The following is a 22,651-nucleotide window of genomic DNA, read 5'->3' as shown; positions in this document are numbered from 1 at the left end:
AGTTAGAAATTAAGGTCAATTTTAGGAAAGCTTTAAAATTTTTTATACACCCGTATTTATGTACTAAACATTCATATTGTCCAACAATAGATGTCATCAAATTAAAAAATTTTGCCAACTTGATGAAAAATGATATCTTATCCTTTAATTTATATTTCTTAATTATCAGTGAGGATGAGCATCATTTATATTATCGAGGGCATTTATTTTTAAATCCACCATAGTGATTTTGAACCCAGTGTGATTAATTTTTGTAGTTTAGGATATAGTACTATTGAATCTGCAGACCCACCTATGTGTGCAGACATGGTGCTGCCACTTCCACCTGCAAAGTGAGTAGTTTACAGATTGTCAAGCACTGAATAGGCCACCCAGGAGACATATTCCTTAATTCCAGTTGACCTTCTTCCCTTCCTGTATGGTAACACAGTCTATCAGGGAAGTTACACTCCGTTTTCATATGCGCATCGGCCTGCCCAAACCTCCTGCTCACGTGGTTGGCTGGTTCCTGGAAACAAAGCCAAGGCACTAGGTGCAGTGGCATCCTAGTGTCACTTCCAGCATTTCTCTTCTACTTCCCAAGGTGAGATAAAATCAACACATACTTCTTTGAATCTAGACACCATGTGAACAGAAGCAATAATTCTTAATGTTGTGCTATTTCTTTTATTTATTAAGACTGCCTCAGTTTGCTGGCCAGCAGAGGTAATACCCACTTATAAATTCCTTTCATTAAAAACCAAAATGGACACAGGGTAAAGAAAGCTACATCAAAACCCACCACTCTAACACAACTGTTAGTTTCATTTTTTATATCAACACCTAGTCCTCACTCAACTACATAGATATTTTACATACTTACAATGCTGTATCATTAACTAAGGATCTCCCCCCGAGCATTGAACATCAGTCTGCTATATTTAGTCTACAAACATTATAATTTATAAAAATAACAATATTTTGGTACCAGTACCATGCTGTTTTGGTTACTGTAGCCTTGTAGTATAGTTTGAAGTCAGGTAGCGTGATGCCTCCAGCTTTGTTCTTTTGGCTTAGGATTGACTTGGCGATGCGGGCTCTTTTTTTTGGTGTTGGAACAGAACAGAGCCCTGAGAAATAACGCCGCATATCTACAACTATCTGATCTTTGACAAACCTGAGAAAAACAAGCAATGGGGAAAGGATTCCCTATTTAATAAATGGTGCTGGGAAAACTGGCTAGCCATATGTAGAAAGCTGAAACTGGATCCCTTCCTTACACCTTCTACAAAAATTAATTCAAGATGGATTAAAGAATTAAACGTTAGACCTAAAACCATAAAAACCCTAGAAGAAAACCTAGGCATTACCATTCAGGACATAGGCATGGGCAAGGACTTCATGTCTAAAACACCAAAAGCAATGGCAACAAAAGCCGAAATTGACAAATGGGATCTAATTAAACTAAAGAGCTTCTGCACAGCAAAAGAAACTACCATCAGAGTGAACAGGCAACCTACAAAATGGGAGAAAATTTTCGCAACCTACTCATCTGACAAAGCACTAATATCCAGAATCTACAATGAACTCAAACAAATTTACAAGAAAGAAACAAACAACCCCATCAAAAAGTGGGCGAAGGACATGAACAGACACTTCTCAAAAGAAGACATTTATGCATCCAAAAAACACATGAAAACATGCTCACCATCACTGGTCATCAGAGAAATGCAAGTCAAAACCACTATGAGATACCATCTCACACCAGTTAGAATGGCAATCATTAAAAAGTCAGGAAACAACAGGTGCTGGAGAGGATGTGGAGAAATAGCAACACTTTTACACTGTTGGTGGGACTGTAAACTAGTCCAACCATTGTGGAAGTCAGTGTGGCGATTCCTCAGAGATCTAGAACTAGAAATACCATTTGACCCAGCCATCCCATTGATGGGTATATACCCAAAGGACTATAAATCATGCTGCTATAAAGACACATGCACATGTATGTTTATTGCGGCACTATTCACAATAGCAAAGACTTGGAACCAACCCAAATGTCCTACAATGATAGACTGGATTAAGAAAATGTGGCACATATACACCATGGAATACTATGCAGCCATAAAAAATGATGAGTTCATGTCCTTTGTAGGGACATGGATGAAATTGGAAATCATCATTCTCAGTAAACTATCGCAAGGACAAAAAACCAAACACCGCATGTTCTCTCATAGGTGGGAATTGAACAATGAGAACACATGGACACAGGAAGGGGAACATCACACTCTGGGGACTGTTGTGGGGTCGGGGGAGGGGGGAGGGATAGCATTAGGAGATATACCTAATGCTAAAATATATATATATATATATATATATATATATATATATATATATATAGTGGATTTGTGTAATCCTTGGTCCTTGGCTACTGTGGAATTCAACCATCATCACGTTTCTATTTTCTTTTCTTTTTTTTTTGAGATGGAGTTTCACTCTTGTTGCCCAGGCTGGGGTGCAGGGGCATGATCTCGGCTCACCGCAACCTCCGCCTCCTGGGTTCAAGCGATTCTCCTACCTCAGCCTCCCGAGTAGCCAGGATTATAGGTGTGTGCCACCACGCCCAGCTAATTTTGTATTTTTAGTAGAGACAGGGTTTCTCCATGTTGGTCAGGCTGGTCTCAAACTCCCGACCTCAGGTGATCTGCCTGCCTCAGCCTCCCAAAGTGCTGGGATTACAGGCGTAAGCCATCACACCCAGCCCACATTTCTATTTTCTAATTTATTTATACTTTCATTTATTCAACAAATATTTATGGGGCTAGGCACCAGGGGTGCAAATATAAATAAGACACTGTTCCTGCCCTTATGGGTCTTACAGTCTAGGAAGAGAAATAGACATCATCATCTAATTTTTATGTCTTTATTTATTTGAGTTATGTATTCATAATATATTTTCACGAGCATCAAAATACAGAATACCTATTTTTTTCATGCTAATTATGAGCAAGTAGCCACGTATGTGTTTTGGTTGGTTGCATTACTTTCTCAAGGCTACAAAAGCAGGACCATGCAGGATCTAGAAGACTTGCTGTCCATTTTTGTGGTATAATCTCTAGATGGCACATGCTCCCACTTCTGGCCACAGGATGGGTTGTCAGATAAAACATTCTTTCAAATGAGAAAAACAATTAAGCATTGAAAATGTGAGAACAAGAAAACATAAGATAAAAATAGAATTCGCCAGCCTGTTTTATGAAATATCTGTTTAACTCGTTGAATTTAAAGGTAGCAGTTTACCATATTCCATCCTGTCTGGACTGTACTACATTTAGGATGAGAAGTCAGCAAAGTAGTAGTAACTAGCTGTATCACTTATTCTAGTTTTGAACTCTAGGCCATTTGTGAAGAAAACCGGAAAACTGCTTCATGTTTCAAGCCTAGAATCAATCATTAACCCGTTTGGAAAAACTTCAAAAATTTATTTTTAAAAAGCCTTATAACCTACAAGTTGAAAGAATAGCACAGCCAGTCTCTACATACCCTTCCTCTGCCTTCAGTAGTTTTTAACATTTTGCCCATTTTGCCACGTTTGTGTGTAAGCTTTTTTTTTTTGCTGAATTATTTGAAAGTAGATTGCAGACATCACAACGCTTCACCCTAAATGTTTCAGCACGCACCTCCTGGGGACAAAGGCATTCTCTGATGTAACCACAGTGGCAGCACCACACCCGAAAAATGTATCACTGGTATTCAATAGGGCCACCTCATATCCAGCCACTAGCTGTGGCACCCTGGGATTATGTCAGCCCTGCCCTGCTGCTTGGGCACTGAGCCCTGTCCCTGCCCTGTCCCTGCCCCATCCAGAACTAATAGTGTGACTTGGTGCACCATCATGTCCAGAGATGGAGCCTGCTGCCTTCACCCACCAGCTCAAACCGCTAGATCCAGTGTCTTCCCCATGAATATCTGTGTCTGCCCTTCCCCATCCCTGGGGGCCAGCACCACGGCTAGTGTAGTCGGCTGCCTCTTGATGGCGACCTACGCCACGCTGCAGCTGACCATGGATATTTGAAAGGGGCAAGTGAAGATGTTAATCATTGAGATGGCTTGGATTTGTGTCCCTGCCCGAATCTCCTGTTGAATTGGAATCCTCAGTGTTGGACGAGGGGCCTTGTGGGAGGTGACTGGATCATGGGGGCAGATGTCCCCCTTGCTGTTCTTGTGTTTGCGAGTGAGTTCTCGCGAGATCTCGTTGTTTGAAAGTGTGTGGCACCTCCCCCTTCGCTCTCTTCCTCTTTTTCCTGTCATGTGAAACATGCCTGTTTCCCCTTTGCTTTCTGCCATGATTATAAGTTTCCTGAGGCCTTCCCAGCCATGCTTCCCGTACAGCCTTCGGAACTGTGAGTCAATTAAACCTCCTTTCTTCATAAATTACCCAGTCTCAGGTAGTTATTTACAGCAATCCCAGAACAGACTAATACAACCATACATAATATGACTGGCCACTGACATTTCCAACCTGTTCTTTGCACAGAATATTGCCGAGAAAAATGGCTTTCAGCAACACCCACGAGCTTGAATGTCATTAATATTTATTTCGGAAGAGAGCAGCTCATAAAAGCAAAGTGCCTTTGAGCTTCTCAGTAAAGTATAGAGGCAATGCTTCGGTTGGATGGAGATCAAATTGTTAAAGGCGGTAAGGGAGTGGGCTGCCGTCACCCTCATTTTCCTCGCTTACTTAGTCCTTCAACCTAGACCTGTCTCTTGCAACAGGGAAAGGAGAGCAAGTTCTTTACGTCTCTGTGGCCCCCTGCAGAGACCATCACAGGACGGAGCACAATAAGCTAAGAAGCCACACCAAGATGAATAGACCTTGTGACCCAGAGTCATGCCGGCCCTGGGCCTTGTCCTGGCCAGTCCCAGGGCCGGGGACTGGCAAGGACTCTGCAGAGCCCTTTGCCTATCAGGGGAGTGGGTGGGTTGCTCAGATCCTGGCGTTTCTCGAGGGGCACAGGCTCATGTGAACAAGGAGGAGTACTCACTCCTTTCTGCGAGAACAAAAAGCCTGGGAGAAAAGGAAAAGGCAGGGGAGTGAATAAAAATAGAAACAGGCTCAGTGCTCTGACAGGCAAGATCCTCAATGAATCGGGCCCTTCAGTGAGTGGAAATATCTCATTTGAACTAGAATCCCACGGATAAGCTTTGGGGCTGTTTTCGCCACATTAACGCCCTGACAAAGGCCTGCACTATTGTTGATGCAGGAAATGAGAGGCGCTGGCTGGATTCCCCCTTCCTCCCTATTTATGCAGACGGTCCTGGAGGCTGTGTGGTGGTTACCTAGGAAACAGCTTGGATGTGAAACTTCAGAAAATGTGCTGTCAGGCAGCACGGGATGCGATTGCTGATTTTTTGCTGGCATTGTGTGATGCCAGGCCATTTTATTAACCCCTCTGAACCAGCTTCCTCACATGTAAGCAGGAGATAATATCTACCTCTTCGTGTGTGTGTGTGTGTGTGTGTGTGTGTGTGTGTGTGTGTAGCACCATAGCTGGTTGTAGAACCCAGAAGACGTTCAATGTAGATGTTTTCCCCTTCTCTTCTACCCATCTCACAAGCTTGCTGCACTTAACAGGCACCACTGAATAAATAGGATATAGATATGATATAGAAACAGCTTTGGCAATGAACGAGAAGTTTATTGAATTACATTTAAAGCGTAATAAGGAAGTTCCTTATATGGTGCTAGATGATCCATCTTTTGTAAATTGAAAAGTCATTTAAGATACAAATACTTCTAATTCGTCACTTTGGTAAGCTTAAAAATTTTTAAATGTAGGCCGAGCGCCGTGGCTCACGCCCGTAATCCCAGCACTTTGGGAGGCCGAGGTGGGTGGATCACGAGGTCAGGAGATCGAGACCATCCTAGCTAACACAGTGAAACACCGTCTCTAAAAATACAAAAAAAAAAAAAAAAAAAAAATTAGCCGGACTGGTGGCGGGTGCCTGTAGTCCCAGCTACTCTTGAGGCTGAGGCAGGAGAATGGCGTGAACCCGGAAGGCGGAACTTGCAGTGAGCTGAGATTGCGCCACTGCACTCCAGCCTGGGCCACAGAATGAGACTCCATCTCAAAAAAAAAAAAAAGTTAAATGTAATAGTCTGGATGTTCTTTGAATAAGCACAGCCACATAGTAAGTGTTGAGGGGCCTCATAACAAGCACCCCTTTTGGAGATAAGACCCAAAAGAGAGATGGGTGTGGGAGTCACATCTAGCAATAGCGAAATGCCTGCATAATCGCCGATGAAATCCACGTTACCGAGTTGGGCAGCAACAATAGGCCTTTCAATGTCGCCCTCCTACCCCCGAGCTGGAGAGACTTCACACGCCCCCCACAGACAGTGCTGGGTGACTGTGGCCACTGCCGGCCTCAGCACTGAGCTCCCGGATCCGGCTTTTGCTGCATGGCACGGGAGCCCAAGCACACGCTGTCTGCAGGCCGACCGCGGTGAGGGTCAGCAGTATAACTAGAGGTTGTTGACCAAGTGAGCATTAAAGATTTCAAAGAAGTCAAAACTAGAAGCTTCCAGTTTAACAAAGCAGATGTTACATGGACCACAGACTCCCCCTTCATATTCTCCCAGCTGCTGGGAGTTGGGGCCGCTGCTGGCCCTCGGAGAGCCCCTCTCTTAGAGTCGTCTTCAGCTAAAGAGAGCAGCCCACCCACAGTCACAGCCCCTCCTCAGGGACGGCTTAGGGCAAGTGCTGGGCACTGGGGGATAGTACAAAGGTTTAGTTCCCTTGCCTCAGTTTGGGGCATCTCTGAGGGTCGTCTGAGCTCCAGAGACACTTGGGACAGACCGAGACAGTTCCTGGCAATGCACCACCTGACTCCTGGCATCCCCAGTCTTCCATTCGTCATTCTCTGACATGCTTCACATGCAAATCTCCTTCTGAGTCTGTTTCCCCAGGAACCAACCTGAAACAATTCATTTCAAAGTAACTACATCATGTGTTCAGATTATAAGAAGGTGATGGACTTCATCACATAGAACTGTTATCTGGAAACCCATGTTCTTTGGTCATTTTTCTTGATACATGATCATGTTTCTCATTTTAAAAATTATTCTCGGCCGGTTGTGGTGGCTCACGCCTGTCATCCCAGCACTTTGGGATGCCAAGGTAGGCAGATCACCTGAGGTCAGGAGTTTGAGACCAGCCTGGCCAGCATGATGAAACCCTGTCTCTACTAAAAATACAAAAAAAATTAGCCAGGCATGGTGGCGGGCGCCTGTCATCCCAGCTACTCGGGAGGCTGAGGCTCAGGAGAATTGCTTGAACCCTGGAGGCAGAGGTTGTAGTAAGCCAAGATCGCGCCATTGCACTCCAGCCTGGGTGACAAGAGCCAAAACTCTGTCTAAAAAAAAAAAAAAAAAAAAAAAATGAGAAAAATTATTCTCTGCGGAATTCCTATCTATCCGATGTTGGACCTCCAGCCCAGTCCTCATTTTCTTTTTTTTTTTTTTTTTGAAATAGAGTCTTGCTCTGTCACCCAGGCTAGACTGCAGTGCCATGATCTCGGCTCACTGCAACCTCTGCCTCCGAGGTTCAAGTGATTCTCGTGCCTCAGCCTCCCGAGTGGCTGGGATTACAGGCGTGCACCACCATGCCCGGCTAAGTTTTTGTATTTTTAGTAGAGACGGGGATTCACCATACTGGTCAGGCTGGTCTCGAACTCCTGACCTCAGGTGATCCACCCTCCTTGACCTCCCAAAGTGCTGGCATTATAGGCGTGAGCCACCGCGCCCGGCCAGTCCTCATTTTCTTATCAGTTCTTTCCTGTTTGCCATCTCCTTCTCTTCTTACTGCACTTTCTAGGAGACTCACTTGACCTATTTTCCAAGGTCTCCATGTGTTCGTTTGTGTTTTTATATAGTTCTCAAGAACTTTTCTTTATTCTCCAAATTGTATTTTTTACATCTTCCTATTCTTATTTCATAGATTCTCTATCATCTCTTCTCTGAGGAAATTCATGAGGTTTTCAAAGATGTTTTCTTCCCTCTACATAATTTCCTCTATGCTTCTGTTTTTACCCCTGTTTGCTTGTTTGGATATATATATATACCCCCCCCCAAAAAAAATATATATATACCCAAAATATATATATACCCTATATATATATATATATACCCAAAATATATATATACCCAAAATTTATATATATACCATATATATACATACCATATATATACACATACCATATATATATATACACACCATATATATATATATTTATTTTATTTTATTTTATTTTATTTTTTTTTGAGATGGAATCTCTCTGTTGCCCAGGCTGGAGTGCAATGGCATGGTCTTGGCTTACTGTAACCACCACCTCCCAGTTTCAAGCAATTCTCCTGCCTCAGCCTCCTGAGTAGCGGGGACTACAGGCGCATGCCACCACACCCGACTTATTTTTGTATTTTTAGTAGAGATAGGGTTTCACCCTGTTGGCCAGACTGGTCTGCCCTATGATGTCAGGCTCTGTTCATTCTGTTTCTGGAGAATTCTGACTGATGCCTACACCTTTGAAAGGTGACTCTGCCACTCTGTCAGTCAAGAGCTGGAGCCTGTTTCTCTATCTCTTCAACCTAGGTTTGACCACATGATTTGCTTTGGCAGATGGAACGTTAGCAGCTGGGGACCTTTCTGCCACCACAAAAGCCTAGATTATCCTGATGGACGATGGAAGACACATGGCTGTTGTTCCAGCTGACATCAAGCCAACCACTGGACAAGATAGGAAAGCTCTCCTAGAACACGAAGGCCCGAATGAACTGGCCCAGAGCAGAGAAACTGCTCAGCCAAACTGCCAAGCTGTGATTAACAAAGGCTTCATCTTAATCCACCAGATTTTGGGGTGGTTTGTTACACAGTGAACGCTAACTGATACAGTCATTATCATTAGGTCTTTCTTGAGCTGATCATACTTCCCAGCGTAGAATACGCCAATGTCCTGCTCCTTATTCCTGGCTGCCAGCATTGTAAGAGCTGAGTGGAAGGCTGGGGTTTTCAGCACTCAATATGTAAGTATTCCCTTCATTTTCTAAGCAAGTTAGGGCAATTTATGAAGCTTTAGAGGGCACACGGGGTCCACATAGAAGACTGCCCTCATTTCTGACATCAAGTACAAGTTTGGAGGGTTCCCAAAACCACCCTCAGCTTCAACAATTTGCTAGAAGGACTCACAGAACTCACTGAACGCTGTTGTACTCACAGTTATAGTTTATTACAGGGAATAGAATACAGCTTAAAATCAGCCAAGGGAGGAGACACATGAGGTGGAGACTAAGAGGGGCCCAAATGCAAAGGTTCAGGTTGTCCTTTCCCGGTGGGGTCCTACACACTGTTAACTCCGCCCTCACCAGCATTGATGTGTGACAGCATGCCCAGAGCATCACCAACCAGGAAAGCCCACCTGAGCCTTTGGGGTCCAGAGTTTTTATCCAGGCTTGACCACACACCGCCCACATGGCTGGCCTTTACTGCCCAGCCCCTCCTGGAGGCAGGGCTGATACCTTTCATCTCCAGTCCCTGGGAGATTGGAACTGATAGCATGTGGCACAAAGCATATGTCATGAATCACATTGTTAGGCTGTCTGGTGGCTAACCCCCCCAAAGCAAAGACACTCCAGTTAGTCAGGACATTCCAGGGGCCTAGAGATCGCCTCCTAGGAGCCAATGGCAAAGGCTGGACCTCTCTTTGGGCAAAATCAATTTTTCACTACGTAAACTACCCTCTGGCATTTGGCCAAGGCTTTCTTATACAGCAAAACAATCGTCTTTGTTTAGGCATCTATAGTTAGTGTAGTGTTTATTAGACAGATAGAGCAATAGTGGGCAACTCATCTGTCCTATAAAGCCATTACATACATTTTCATATTTTTATACTGTTAATAATTTGATTACTCTTTTCCTCCCTTGATCTGCTGTTATTTGTACCTTCTGATAAATTTATACTGAGCTATTTAGCATAGAAATTAGGTAATAGTCAGCTAAACCCAGTTCTTCCTCAGGCCAGTCATTTTATTACAACCTGAAGAGAAGTTTTAACTCAATCTCTCAATATATTTGATCATCAATATCAGCATTATTCTAAGACTTGTTTATATAAGGTAGTTGACTCTTATTGGTAATGAGGCCAGTATTACATCACATCACAGTATGGTAACCTGAAAAATAAATGCCAAAAGATATCATCACATTACCAGAGTCCTACTTAGTCATTATCAATTACTCCAGTTTCATCATATCGTATGACCAAAATGTCCATCAATCATCAATCGAATGACCATCAATCATTATATCATATGACCAAAATGTCTCCTGAGTGCTAACACTCAGGTTTGCAGACTTTCATTTGACATGGTCAGGTTCCGAAAGCACATGCAGTCTCAGCAATCCATAGCTCTACCTTTTCAGGCATCAGGTATATTACTGTGGTAAGAGACAGTAACAGCCAGGAGCGGTGACTCACACCTATAATTCCAGCGCTTTGGGAGGCCAGTGGGCGGATCACTCGAGGTCAGGAGTTCGAGACCAGTCTGGCCAACATGATGAAACCCCGTCTCTACTAATAATACAAAAATTAGCCAGGCATGGTGGTGCATGCCTGTAATCCCAGCTACTTGGGAGGCTGAGGCAGGAGAATCGCTTGAATCCAGGAGGCAGAGGTTAGAGTGACCCAAGATCACACCATTGCACTGCAGCCTGGGCAACAAGAGTGAAACTCTGTCTAAAAAAACAAAACAAACAAACAAAGAGACAATATCATCTCTCGCTCGGAGTCTTTCTTGAAGCGCCAAAGTAAATATCAGATCTCCCTCATGGCATAAACCATTTATTCATCCCTTTGCTCTTAGCTGCCTTTCTCCTTCTCTCTATTTATCATTTTATTTTTTCCAGTGTTTCCATCTTTGGAAAGGACATTAGGTTTGGCCACTATGCCGGTATAGACTGCCAGAAGCAAGCATGGCGAAGCAAGGACTTCTCCCCCAGTCCTTTTCCACTCATATAGGATGGGGCACACAGGCACAGAACTAGTGAGCTCTCCCAACAACCAGGTAACACAGCTGCATTCAACACTAACCCCAATTTTGCCAGACGGTGAAGGCACAGCTCACATCATCAGGCCCCCAGGAATTCTGACACAAAGCTTTAAAGGCCTGGTTCTAGCTTCTTGCTTAGGGATCATCCCTCCTTCTGGCACCTACCATTGCTGCCATGATCCTGGGGCCGCTGCATCAGGTAGGAAAAACGGAAGGTGAAGTGACATAGGGAAGAACTGTGTGGTCACATTAGCATCCCCCTATCCCTGCCTCCCCAGATCCCATAGAAAAGTCGAGGACTGTGTCCAGTGTGCACTCTCTTGGGCCCCTCTTGTGGAGTGTGTGCATGAAGGCGTGTGAGCCAGCCCTTCCCGCCTTTATCACCGTGTTTTAGACAACGCATGTTTCAATTGCCTGTTCCACTTCTCTATCAAACTTTTATTCTGAGGGTTAAAGTGTGTTCCAAAGAAATGTAATTGCCTGATCGGTTCATCCTGCCTTCTGGCCAGAAAAGCCAATGCACTGAGAACAGCAGCTTTTTTGCAATAGAAAAAGTTTAATGGCTGGGCACAGTGGCTCATGCCTGTAATCCCAGCACTTAGGGAGGCCGAGGCAGATGGATCACCTGAGGTCAGGAGTTCAAGACCAGCCTGGCCAACATGGTGAAACCCCGTCTCTACTAAAAATACAAAAAAATTAGCCGGGCGTGGTGGCGGGTGACTGTAATCCTAGTTACTCAGGAGGCTAAGGCAGGAGAATCGCTTGAACCTGGGAAGCAGAGGTTGCAGTGAGCCAAGATTGTGCCACTGCACTCCAGCCAGCTCAGCAAGAGCAAGACTCCATCTCAAAAAAATAAATAAATAAATAAATAAAAGAGTTTAACTATCACAGGGTGGCCAAAAGGAAAGAGTTGACTATTCAAATCACTCTCCTCAGAAATTCAGATACTAGGGTTTTTAAAGGATAATTTGGCAGGGAGGGGGCTAGGGAACGGAGAATGCTGATTGGTTGGGTTGAGGATAAAATCACAGGGGGTTGAAGCTGTCTTCCTGCTGCTCTTGAGTTCCTGGGTGGGATCACAAAACTAGTTGAGCCAGTTTCCCATTCTGGGTGGTGCCAGCTGGTTCATCAGGATGCAGAGTTTTGAACACCCGTCTTGGGTTTGACAGTAGTGATGTTATCTATAGGAGCAATTGGGAAGGTTATGACTCTTATGCCCTCTAGAACAATGGCTGGTTATTGTTTCACTATGCCTACATGTTAGCAGAGTTCAGACCCCTTCCTAATCTTAATCTGCAGCCTTTCATTAGTGTTAAAAAAGCAATTTGATGCTTGAACAAGAAAAGGTGTAGTTTTGGAAAGGGCTATTATCTGCTTGCTTTAAGGTTAACCTATGAACTAAATTCCTCTCTAGGTTAGCTTAGCCTATGCCCAGGAATGAACAAGGACAGCTTAGAGGTTAGAAGCCAGACAGAGTCAGCTATGTCAGATTTCTCTTACTGTCATAATTTTGCAAATGCAGTTTCAGTGTGATTCAGTGGTCTAAATTGGGGCAATATTTTCAATTCTAGTCCTTTTGCAGTATTTTGAACATCTGCATCTACCACTGGTCAACAGCCAGTCCAGAGCAGGTGCCTGTTCCTGTCAGGATCCATTTGTAGACCCCAGGGACCATCAGCATCAGACCAACTTGGCAGCTCCGTGCAGGGCCTTGCCCTGGAGAATCTGCCCCACCACCATCCGCAGTCTCTGCTTCTCTTGCTGGCTGACTGAGCAGCTGGTATTGTGTGCCTCAGAGAGCACAAGAGGAACACATGTGGATTCAGCCATGTCTATACTGCAGCATCCCCACTGCCCCCATCCACTCCTTCCATGAACCCAGGAGGCCACCCAAGCAAGTGCACAGGATACCCACTTGCCAATTCCAACCACTTTCTCATCCTGGAAGGGCGTTCTGATGGGTGCTGACATGTCCTACTTCAACGTAGCCCTCACATTCTCCTAGTAATTTCCACAAGGCTGTGCCCCATATGGGCATCCCTTTAAGAGGCCAGCTTTCCATTGCCACCTGGCTTAGTCTATGGCCAGGCCATTGGCTACTGCCCATGAGTCGGCAAAAACTCAAACAGAGGGGCAAACGGCATGCATCTCAGCCCACTGAGCTGATTTGTTTGTACCTTGTTCAATCAGAATGGCGCCTTCCAAATAGGATGCTGTCTGCTCACATTGGAACTGCCATCCATAAACCAAGTAGCTCTTTGTTGATCAATAAAAGTTGTTTATAGGGTAACACTCAACTGGTTATAGGGCCCAGCAGCTCCTCGGGTGGTTCCAAAGTGAATGCTAGGGGAGAAGAGGCTCCTTGCTCACAAGTATCTCCTCCTTGCATTCCCCTGTTACCATGATCCTGCATAAACCAATTCCATTTTACTGTGGAGCTTTTCTGAGCACTCTTTTCTCCATTAGAGTGTTTCTCTGGCATTGCCCAAGACATTCTGAATATTTCAGGTTTTAAGATCAGTTTATGTCCTTCGGTCCTAGGGCAGTTTCAATCAATGTCCAGTAGAAGGCGAGTAAGTAATTGCCTTTTGAATGGAATTTTCCTAGTCCAAAATCCCAGTAGTCCTCACTGGGTGGGTCTCAGAGGCTACTGCCATAAGTTCCAGCCTGCCCTCCACACAGGCACATTGCACAGATAATCTGTCTCCATCATTACTCTAGTAAAATTAACAACCTGCATGGGCTCAGGTAATTTTCTTGATTCCTATTTTTGGCATGTTCAGCCAATATTGGCTGAAGGGTAGATTTACATGCTTAATGTTTTATAATACTAGGTGAGGGAAGCAGTCCCCAGTCAGACTCAATATCCATCCGCTTAATAAACTCAGGTAAAGGAGATACCACTACTTCACATAAAGTCCATTCAGACATTCCAAATTTCATCCAAACTTTCACTTAATTTCTTCAATATTTCATTCCCATTTCCTCTCAATCTAACTATAGCCCCTTAGAACTTCAACAGCTTTTGGAATCACAGTGCATGGGCCTCGTGTGTCAAGGAGTCCTAGAAATGTCTCCTCTTCACCTGCTGACCATTTACCCACGTGCATGCATACACCCTCAGTTCCCCAGCTGAAGATGGGGCCAAGGGACTCAGGCCCTTTTGTCAATCTTCATCCTGATTAGATTGTGAGACCATTGCCTCAGTGATTCAAAATCAGATTTCTCATTGTCATCCTTGCTTGCTGGCTTTTAAAATTCCTCCAAACTATGAAGCAGAGTTTGTTTAAAGTGAATAAAGCAGATTTATTTAAAGCCCTTCACAGCCGGGCACGGTGGCTCACGCCTATAATCCCTGCACTTTGGGAGGCCGAGACAGGCAGATCACCTGAGGTCAAGAGTTCAAGACCAGCCTGGTCAACGTGGTGAAACCCCATCTCTACTAAAAATATGAAACTTAGCCGAGCACGGTGGCGGATGCCTGTAATTCTAGCTACTTGGAAGGCTGAGGAGGAAAATCACTTGAATCCAGGAGGCAGAGGTTGCAGTGAGCCAAGATCATGCCACTACACTCCAGCCTGGGCGACAGAGCAAGACTCTGTCTCAAAAAAAAAAAAAAAAGAACCTTCACTGCTGGGGGACAAGCAGGGGCTCCCATCAGTCCCTACAGTTTCTGAGAGTGCTGCATTAGGCTTTTGTCTTCACTCCATCAAGGTCTGCTGTATTCATCCCATTAATAACCACTGAAAGATTTCTGCCCTGCTGGGATGAGTCCCTTGACTTTCTCCTCTGTCCTTCCCCCATTCCCCTGCACATCTTAGCTATTGGTTGCATCTGCTTAACTGTTCCCTCTGGTAGCAGCACTGACGTTAGTGGCTGTAGCTTGGACCCACCTGAATCCAAGCTTAGGACAGCCTTAGGATCCATCCCAATACTCTTACTTTTATTTTAGTTATTACAGATAACAATAACCAAGAGATTGGTACTAGCTTGTTCCTTGTTACTTTTCATTTCCTTATATATCCACTACCAGCTCCTCAGAATTGGAGCCGTTATTTCTAAATTCCTTTGGTAACTTCTGCCTCCAGCAACTAATTGCAGCACAGCATTATTTCCAAACCGCCGGCAACCCTGTGGCCATCCAGTAATCAAAGGTTCATCACCTCCAACCTTTAATCACCCCCAGCCCTTTCCTCCTTCTTCCTCTCAAATCACATGTTTCAGTGAGTCAGGGTGGGGCTAGTGAATCCCACCTATGACACCAACTGTGAAGTGTTTTGGCGACCTGTAATGTCAGAGGGACCAGTCATTAAGACCACTGTTGCTTCTGAAATCAATTGCAAATAGAAGGGTCTCCAAGATCAGCCTTAGGTTTGATAATTTACTACAAGGAGTCACAGAACTTAACTGAAATCTATTATACTTACAGTAATGATTTTTTTTTACATGGAAAGGATACAAATCAAAACCAACCAAGGGAAAAGTGCCTACAGTGAAGTCCAGGGGAGTCAAATGTAGTTTTTTTTGTGGAGTCAGGGCATATTACTTTCCCAGTATCAACATATGACAACACACATGGAGTGTTATGGAAGCTCACATAAGCTTTGTTGTTCATAGTTTTTACTGTGGTTTGGGTGCATGTTTGTGGATGTCCTAGACTAGGCATCCAAATTCCATCATTTTCACAGGCAGCTACCCCTGGAGTGCCTCTTGATTCTAGGGGTGCACACGACAGGCATGGCCTACCCTCAGGAGGACTGACCCAGGGAGAAGGGTTCATCAGGCATTGGAAGTGGATTCAGGGCAATCTGAGAACGATATTCAAGCACCATAATATTTGGAACGTGGTCTAGAACAGGAGTGCAAGCTTTGAGTGAACATGACCTCTTTGATCTACAAATTGTCTCCTATGGGAAGGGGGCTGGACAGGAAAGGAAAAAGCATGCCTGCTGGTTGGAATAGATCCTGTTATTTAGCTAATCCTCTTAGTGCTTTTCAAATCTTTAATTAGCCCGCCTTCTCTTCTTGTCTTAACTACTACTAGATTATCACGGATTTAAGTTTTTCAGGCACTAGACAGTCCAAAAGATCTACAAAAACTTTACATCTACAAGCCAAGGCACTGAATCTCAGCCCCAGAAAGAGACTGTGACATTCCTTCCTCATCAGGATCCCAAGAAGCCGTAGAACAAGAGGCTAAGAGGTTGGAAGGACACTGGAAAGGCTTCATGCTGCTGTAGGTTGTGGATGGACAAGCTTTGTGTCTGGAGCTGCTGTAGTGGGCCACTCAGTTAGTTCACCCAGGCTCCCACATTCTCCATGCTCTGTTTCAGGAAACAACCAGAACTGTGGACAGTCTTACCAAAGACACTAACATCATCACCAGAGAATTAAAGAAATCCAGTGAGTGGCCCACAACAATTGGCTGGCATAGGACATGATCCTAGCTTCCCACAGGGCACTTGGGATTGTGCAGTCAGAAGTGATTGATGTGCATATGTTTCCACAGACCTCTCTGATGTCTATGCCGTCACCAAAAATATTCAGACTGCAAACCAGGAAATGCATTGAATTGCCACCATTGTCCTTATACTTCTGCTTAAGGACACTCCAGGCCCAACGTCTCAAGGCCTTTTAGGCTAGCTTCCTTCAAACCTCAAATCTTGGTTGCTGTCTAATTTAACCTTTAACCCTTTTACCATTTGCCCTGAGAACACTTGCCGGCAGCACTTCCAGCTGCAGCATTTACCCAAAGATACCTCTGCCAGGAAAGACCTTGCTTTTATTATTACTTTTGCATTTCTCTAGCATATTGACATTGGAAACAAAAGACATCATTCTATATATAGCATTCTGGTTTTAGTGGTGGTAGTTCCATTTACAAAATATAGTAATTCTTGATCACTGAAAATGTCAGAGCCTAGAAAACGGAGCATTCCTATGCGTGATGTTAACATCATTAAACAGTTGTTGGCCAAAGACTCATGTGATGAATCCAATTTTTCTAAAATAAATAGCTCAGATGATTCAGATGATTCTGATATTAGGTCTGTTTAGAAATAAAACTTCAAAAACAGTTTTTATATTTTACTTCCACATTGAAAATCAGTCAGATTTGCTTTGGCCTCAAAGAATGTGTTCATGTAAAATTCAATGAGCACTAGCAGCCAGCTGTCCTTTTTTTTTCTAAATGGGAAAAGGGTTAATAATTATTATTTTAAACATATGCTAGGTATACCTCTCTTGAATGCTGATCTCTAAGACTCTCTAACACCTGTCATTCTAGAACACAGTCAGCAGATGACACAGCTAGATCTTCCGGGCCATTGAGAACATGAAGGCCAGCACACCCCTGAGACCTAATTGAACCCGCCTCAACCTTACAGTGAAAGTTATTCCATCCCTAATAGCATTGAATACAGTGAAGCTTATTCCATCCCTAATAGCATTGAATACAGTGACGGCTATTCCATCCCTAATAGCACTGAATACAGTGAAGGTTATTCCATCCCTAGTAGCATTGAATACAGTGAAGGCTATTCCATCCCTAGTAGCATTGAATACAGTGAAGGCTATTCCATCCCTAATACCATTGAATACAGTGAAGGCTATTCCATCCCTAATAGCATTGAAGGACAGATTTTGTGTGTCAGAAACAATGAGAGAATAACCACGGGCTCACAGTTGCCAATTTTTTACCAATGACTTTGGCTTGACCAAACTTCAATTGGGCTTTTACCCATAAATCCCTAAATGTTGCCTTTCACGCAAGCACTCAGAGGTGCACTGTCTTCCTGAAAGGCTCAGTTGCACAATCAGCTGAGTGTAGAGAAAAATATTTCCTGTTGAAAAGACCTGATTTTGCCACCTGTCTACCCATCCACTTGCCCTCCTCCATAACAAAGCTTCTGCAAGTCCTGTATACCCCACCCTACTAAAGAAAAGCTTTATCTAGTTGATTTTGGATTGACACAGGTTAATAAAACCAGAGCATTCTCTTTATTTCAATAGGCTTTTTGATTAGTTTCTTTTTTCCTTTCCTTTTCTTTTTTTTTTTTTTTTGAGACAGAGTTTTGCTCTTGTTGCCCAGGCTGCAGTGCAATGGTGTGATCTCGGCTCACCACAATCTCCGCCTCCCGGGTTCAAGTGATTCTCTGCCTCAGCCTCCTGAGTAGCTGGGATTACAAGCATGCGCCACCACACTCAGCTAATTTTGTATTTTTAGTAGAGACGGGGTTTCTCCATGTTGGTCAGGCTGGTCTCAAACTCCCGACCTCAGGTGATCCTCCTGCCTTGGCCTCCCAAAATGCTGGGATTACAGGCGTGACCCACCGCGCCCGCCCTAGTTTCTTTTTATCTAAGTCTGGATTTCCATTTTTTTAAGAGACAGGGTCTCACCGTGTTGCCCAGGCTAGATTTGAACTCCTGGGCTCAAGCAACTCTCCCATCTCACCCTCCTGAAGAGTTGCAAGTCCAGTCAGGTGCCATTGCTCCCAGCTTGGATTTGTGTTTATCTGACCATAGGGTCATCTGATGCCCACAGGCGAGGGTGTCAGATAAATTGCCCTGCTCAGGCACTGTCTAGACATGATGACATATACCATGATGCTCTTGCTGCCCACCCCCAAGGCAGCAGGTGACAGCACTGGGTGGAGGCTATAATTACATTACCAACCCCAGCAGGGGAGTCAGCAGCGGGTCTGGTGCATGGGTCGGGGTGGGCACCTGTACAAGGACGTGGTCTCTTTGAGAACCGCCATGTTGCCCACCCAACTCCCTCACCCCCTCCCTACTGCAAATTCACAATGCAGCCAGCGCCCTCACGATGGCCAGCTCCTTCCACTGCTGCCCAGGTGCCCTCCCAGGCTCCTGCTGCCCTTCGCCCAGTCCCTCCGGTGGTCAGTGCCAGCATGTAGATCGGTGGCTTAAACCTGCACTGTTGCAGGAGTGCCTGGGATCTGTGCCAAGAGAGCTTGATCCCTGGAGGCAGCCACAGAGTGGGTCCCCCTGTCCTTGGTCCTGCCACGACCCATCAATCATCCCGGATGCAATGGCATTCAGCCCTGCCTGGGGTGACACAGCCTTCCTGTACCCCTTCTCCACTTCTCTACTCTCCCCACCCTCTCCCTAGAAGGGCATCTGCTGTGTCCCCTCCTCCTCCAGGGCCCCTCCCAGCCTTTCAGTCTATCCCCATAATATGGCCGATGCTCTGCGGATTTTCAAGCCCCTCAGCAGTGGCTGCTGCAGGAAATAGGGGGTGCAGCTCTTTGCTCTCTGTCTAGCACTTACTAACTGTCTGACCACAAAAGCCCCTGTTCCAAGGACATGGGAGGAGGACAAGGCCATCCTTAGTGACATTCAGCATGCAGAGCCATGGTGTGGTTCTTTTTTCATTTCAGTTTTGGGAGGTCATCAGCGATGAGCATGGGATCGACCCCACAGGCAGTTACCATGGAGACAGTGACTTGCAGCTGGAGAGAATCAACGTGTACTACAATGAGGCTGCTGGTGAGTAGCGGGATGTGTGTGCCCAGGAATCCTTGCTTTCCATGATGTGGGAGATGAAACATTCTAGGAACATGCACGTGACAAAGGCATGCTTCTTGCATATTCATTTCAAATGCCAACTGCTGGAAAAACACGCTTCGTTGTTTCCTAAGATTCCTGCCTGTTTTCTCGCTCTGTCGCCCAGGCTGGAGTGCAGTGGCACGATCTCGGCTCACTGCAAGCTCCGCCTCCCGGGTTCACGCCATTCTCCTGCCTCAGCCTCCCGAGTAGCTAGGACTACAGGTGCCCGCCACCACATCCGGCTAATTTTTTGTATTTTTAGTAGACACGGGGTTTCACCGTGTTAGCCAGGATGGTCTCGATCTCCTGACCTTGTGATCTGCCCGCCTTGGCCTCCTAAAGTGCTGGGATTACAGGCGTGAGCCACCGCGCCCGGCCAGGACCTCCTTTTTCTTAAAAGCAGAAAACATCCTCTTTTCCTTTTGTCTCAGATGCTGGAATTGAATGCTGCTCTGACTCTCTCCCGGAGCCCGGGTCTAAGTCAGTTCTCATTCCCGGCAGGTAACAAATATGTACCTCGGGCCATCCTGGTGGATCTGGAGCCTGGCACCATGGACTCCGTCAGGTCTGGACCCTTCGGCCAGATCTACAGGCCAGACAACTTCGTGTTCGGTATGTAGTCATGATCACTGGGAACTGGCCAAATGACACACCTTCTTCCTAACAGCCCTGCAAAGCACAGTTCTTAGTGTTCAGTGCCAAGGTGACACTGTGTCCACGGCAGCCCTGAGTCCTGGCCTAGCTCCATGCAGTCCATGGGCGGTCATGGCTCACAGATCAACGCCAGCCTGCAGAGGGCTGCTGCAGCCCTCCCAGTGCAGAGCAGCCTCAGACTGGAAGGAAGAAAGAGCAAGGAAAAGCTTCAAGCCAGGCTTCATAGGCTATAGGCAACTTGAAAGGACTTCAAAGAGCCAGGGGTCTTGGGATGCCGAGGCGGGTGGATCACAAGGTCAGGAGATTGAGACCATCCTGGCTAATACGGTGAAACCCCATCTCTACAAAAAATACAAAAAATTAGCTGGGTGTGGTGGCGGGTGCCTGTATTCCCAGCTACTCGGGAGGCTGAGGCAGGAGAATGGCGTGAACCCGGGAGGCGGAGCTTGCAGTGAGCTGAGATCGTGCCACTGTGCCACTGCACTCCAGTATGGGCAACAGAGACTCTGTCTCAAAAATACATACATACATACATACATACATACATACATACATACATACACACATAAAGAGCCAGGAGCCAAAAGCACAGGTTATGACCAGAGCTAGACAGATGCTGAGGCCAACTTCTCTCCTGGTCACACTGCCTTCACCTTGCCTGTTTAATTGTACTTGAGTATAAAGAGAATGCCTCTTATAAATGTATGTATTTCAAAACCAATTAAGTTTTCTAACCCTATCCTCTTCCTCAGTCAATGGCCTCAGATTTGCTAAACTTAATTCTAACTTTATTATGATCCCGAGGGTTTTTGAGGGTCACTAACATAGAAAAATATTTCTGGCCAGGTGCAGTGGCTCACACCTGTAATCCCAGCACTTTGGGAGGCCGAGGTGGGTGAATCACCTGAGGTCAGGAGTTTGGGACCAGCCTGGCCAACATGGTGAAACTCCGTCTCTACTAACAATATAAAAATTAGCTGGGCATGGTGGCAGGTGCCTGTAATCCCAGCTACTAGGGAGGCTGAGGCAGAAGAATTGCTTGAGCCTGGGAGGCAGAGGTTGCAGGGAGCCGAGATGGAGATGCTGCACTCCAGCCTGGGCGACAGAGCACTACTCTGTCTCAAAAAAACAAAAAAGAAGAAGAAAAATATTTCTTCAGGTAAAAGAAGAGTATTCAAAAGAGAAGAATCTGCCAATCTAAGACCAGTCCTACCTTCTCCTCCATAGTCAAAATGACAGATGTTTTAGGCAGGCCAGAGCGGAGCCGGGAATAACTGGGCCAAGGGCCACTACACAGAGGGAGCCGAGCTGGTCGACTTGGTCCTGGATGTGGTGAGGAAGGAGTCAGAGAGCTGTGACTGTCTCCAGGGCTTCCAGCTGACCCACTCTCTGGGGGGCGGCACGGGGTCCGGGATGGGCACCCTGCTCATCAGCAAGATCCGGGAAGAGTACCCAGACCGCACCATGAACACCTTCATGCCCTCACCCAAGGTGTCAGACACGGTGGTGGAGCCCTACAACGCCACCCTCTCTGTCCACCAGCTGGTGGAAAACACAGATGAAACCTACTCCATTGACAACGAGGCCCTGTATGACATCTGCTTCCGCACCCTGAAGCTGACCACCCCCACCTACGGGGACCTCAACCACCTGGTGTCGGCCACCATGAGCGGGGTCACCACCTGCCTGCGCTTCCCGGGCCAGCTGAACGCAGACCTGCGCAAGCTGGCGGTGAACATGGTGCCCTTCCCTCGCCTGCACTTCTTCATGCCCGGCTTCGCGCCCCTGACCAGCCGGGGCAGCCAGCAGTACCGGGCGCTCACGGTGCCCGAGCTCACCCAGCAGGTGACATGCCCTTGCCTAGCATCCATACACTGAGAGGAGTGGGGCGGGGAAAGTGAAATGTTCTTCAGCAGCTGCACAAAGAACCAGGACAGCTTCCTGTGAGTCACCAGTGTGATGAGGCTCTCCAGCGGTGACGTAATCAGACCTGCATCATCCCAGCCTTCAGACAAGAACAACTAAATGAGTGAGAGCATCTCTGGCCTTTGCATTCAGCTCTGAGTCCAGTGCCTCTCTAGATTACAAAGTATTTAAAATCCTGCTTCATGGTGGGTCCAGAGAGGGACTAGAAATGCTTAGCTAGTGAGGAGAGCACTGCTGCAGCATGAAAATGACAGGAATCTGAATGGCAGCTGCAGAAGACAGACGTGTCAGCTAAGGGGACACAGCAGGGCCAATGGCTGAAGGCCACTGTCAGTAGATACAAGGACTTTCCCATCAAAATTCTTTGTAGCAGACACTGTTGGACCCACCCTGTGCCTTTGGCCATTGTTTTTCTCAGACCTG

The 22,651-nt window shown here is 45.8% G+C and overlaps 1 protein-coding gene and 1 long non-coding RNA gene across 5 annotated transcripts in view; one reads left to right on the top strand and one right to left on the bottom strand.

Moving 5' to 3' along the window:
• Positions 1-4,287: 4,287 nt before the first annotated feature.
• On the top strand, positions 4,288-22,195 carry TUBB2B (tubulin beta 2B class IIb). Of its 3 annotated transcripts, none has more exons than XM_054685577.1 (5): positions 4,288-4,379; positions 8,655-9,058; positions 19,480-19,588; positions 20,150-20,260; positions 21,555-22,195. In XM_054685577.1, exons 2-5 carry the CDS (start codon positions 8,984-8,986, stop codon positions 22,178-22,180), a joined length of 921 nt encoding a protein of 306 aa, XP_054541552.1. In that variant the 5' UTR covers positions 4,288-4,379; positions 8,655-8,983; the 3' UTR covers positions 22,181-22,195. The 3 variants fall into 3 exon arrangements, with proteins under 3 accessions (XP_054541552.1, XP_024212789.2, XP_063668827.1); XM_024357021.2 differs by having other exon boundaries at positions 4,294-4,379; positions 8,628-9,058; XM_063812757.1 differs by lacking the exon at positions 8,655-9,058 and having other exon boundaries at positions 4,361-4,379.
• The window catches only part of LOC129144208 (uncharacterized), a 38,417-nt gene continuing 20,140 nt past the window's right edge, over positions 4,375-22,651 (bottom strand). For both annotated transcript variants that reach the window (XR_010157881.1, XR_008548402.1), the window contains exon 5: positions 4,375-6,954. This is a non-coding gene — a long non-coding RNA (uncharacterized LOC129144208). The remainder of the gene's footprint in view (positions 6,955-22,651) is intronic.

This window comes from Pan troglodytes, chromosome 5, assembly GCF_028858775.2.
Source record: "Pan troglodytes isolate AG18354 chromosome 5, NHGRI_mPanTro3-v2.0_pri, whole genome shotgun sequence".
In the NCBI taxonomy this organism is placed as follows: Eukaryota; Metazoa; Chordata; class Mammalia; order Primates; family Hominidae; genus Pan; species Pan troglodytes.
This window is presented reverse-complemented; position numbering and strand designations above follow the sequence as displayed.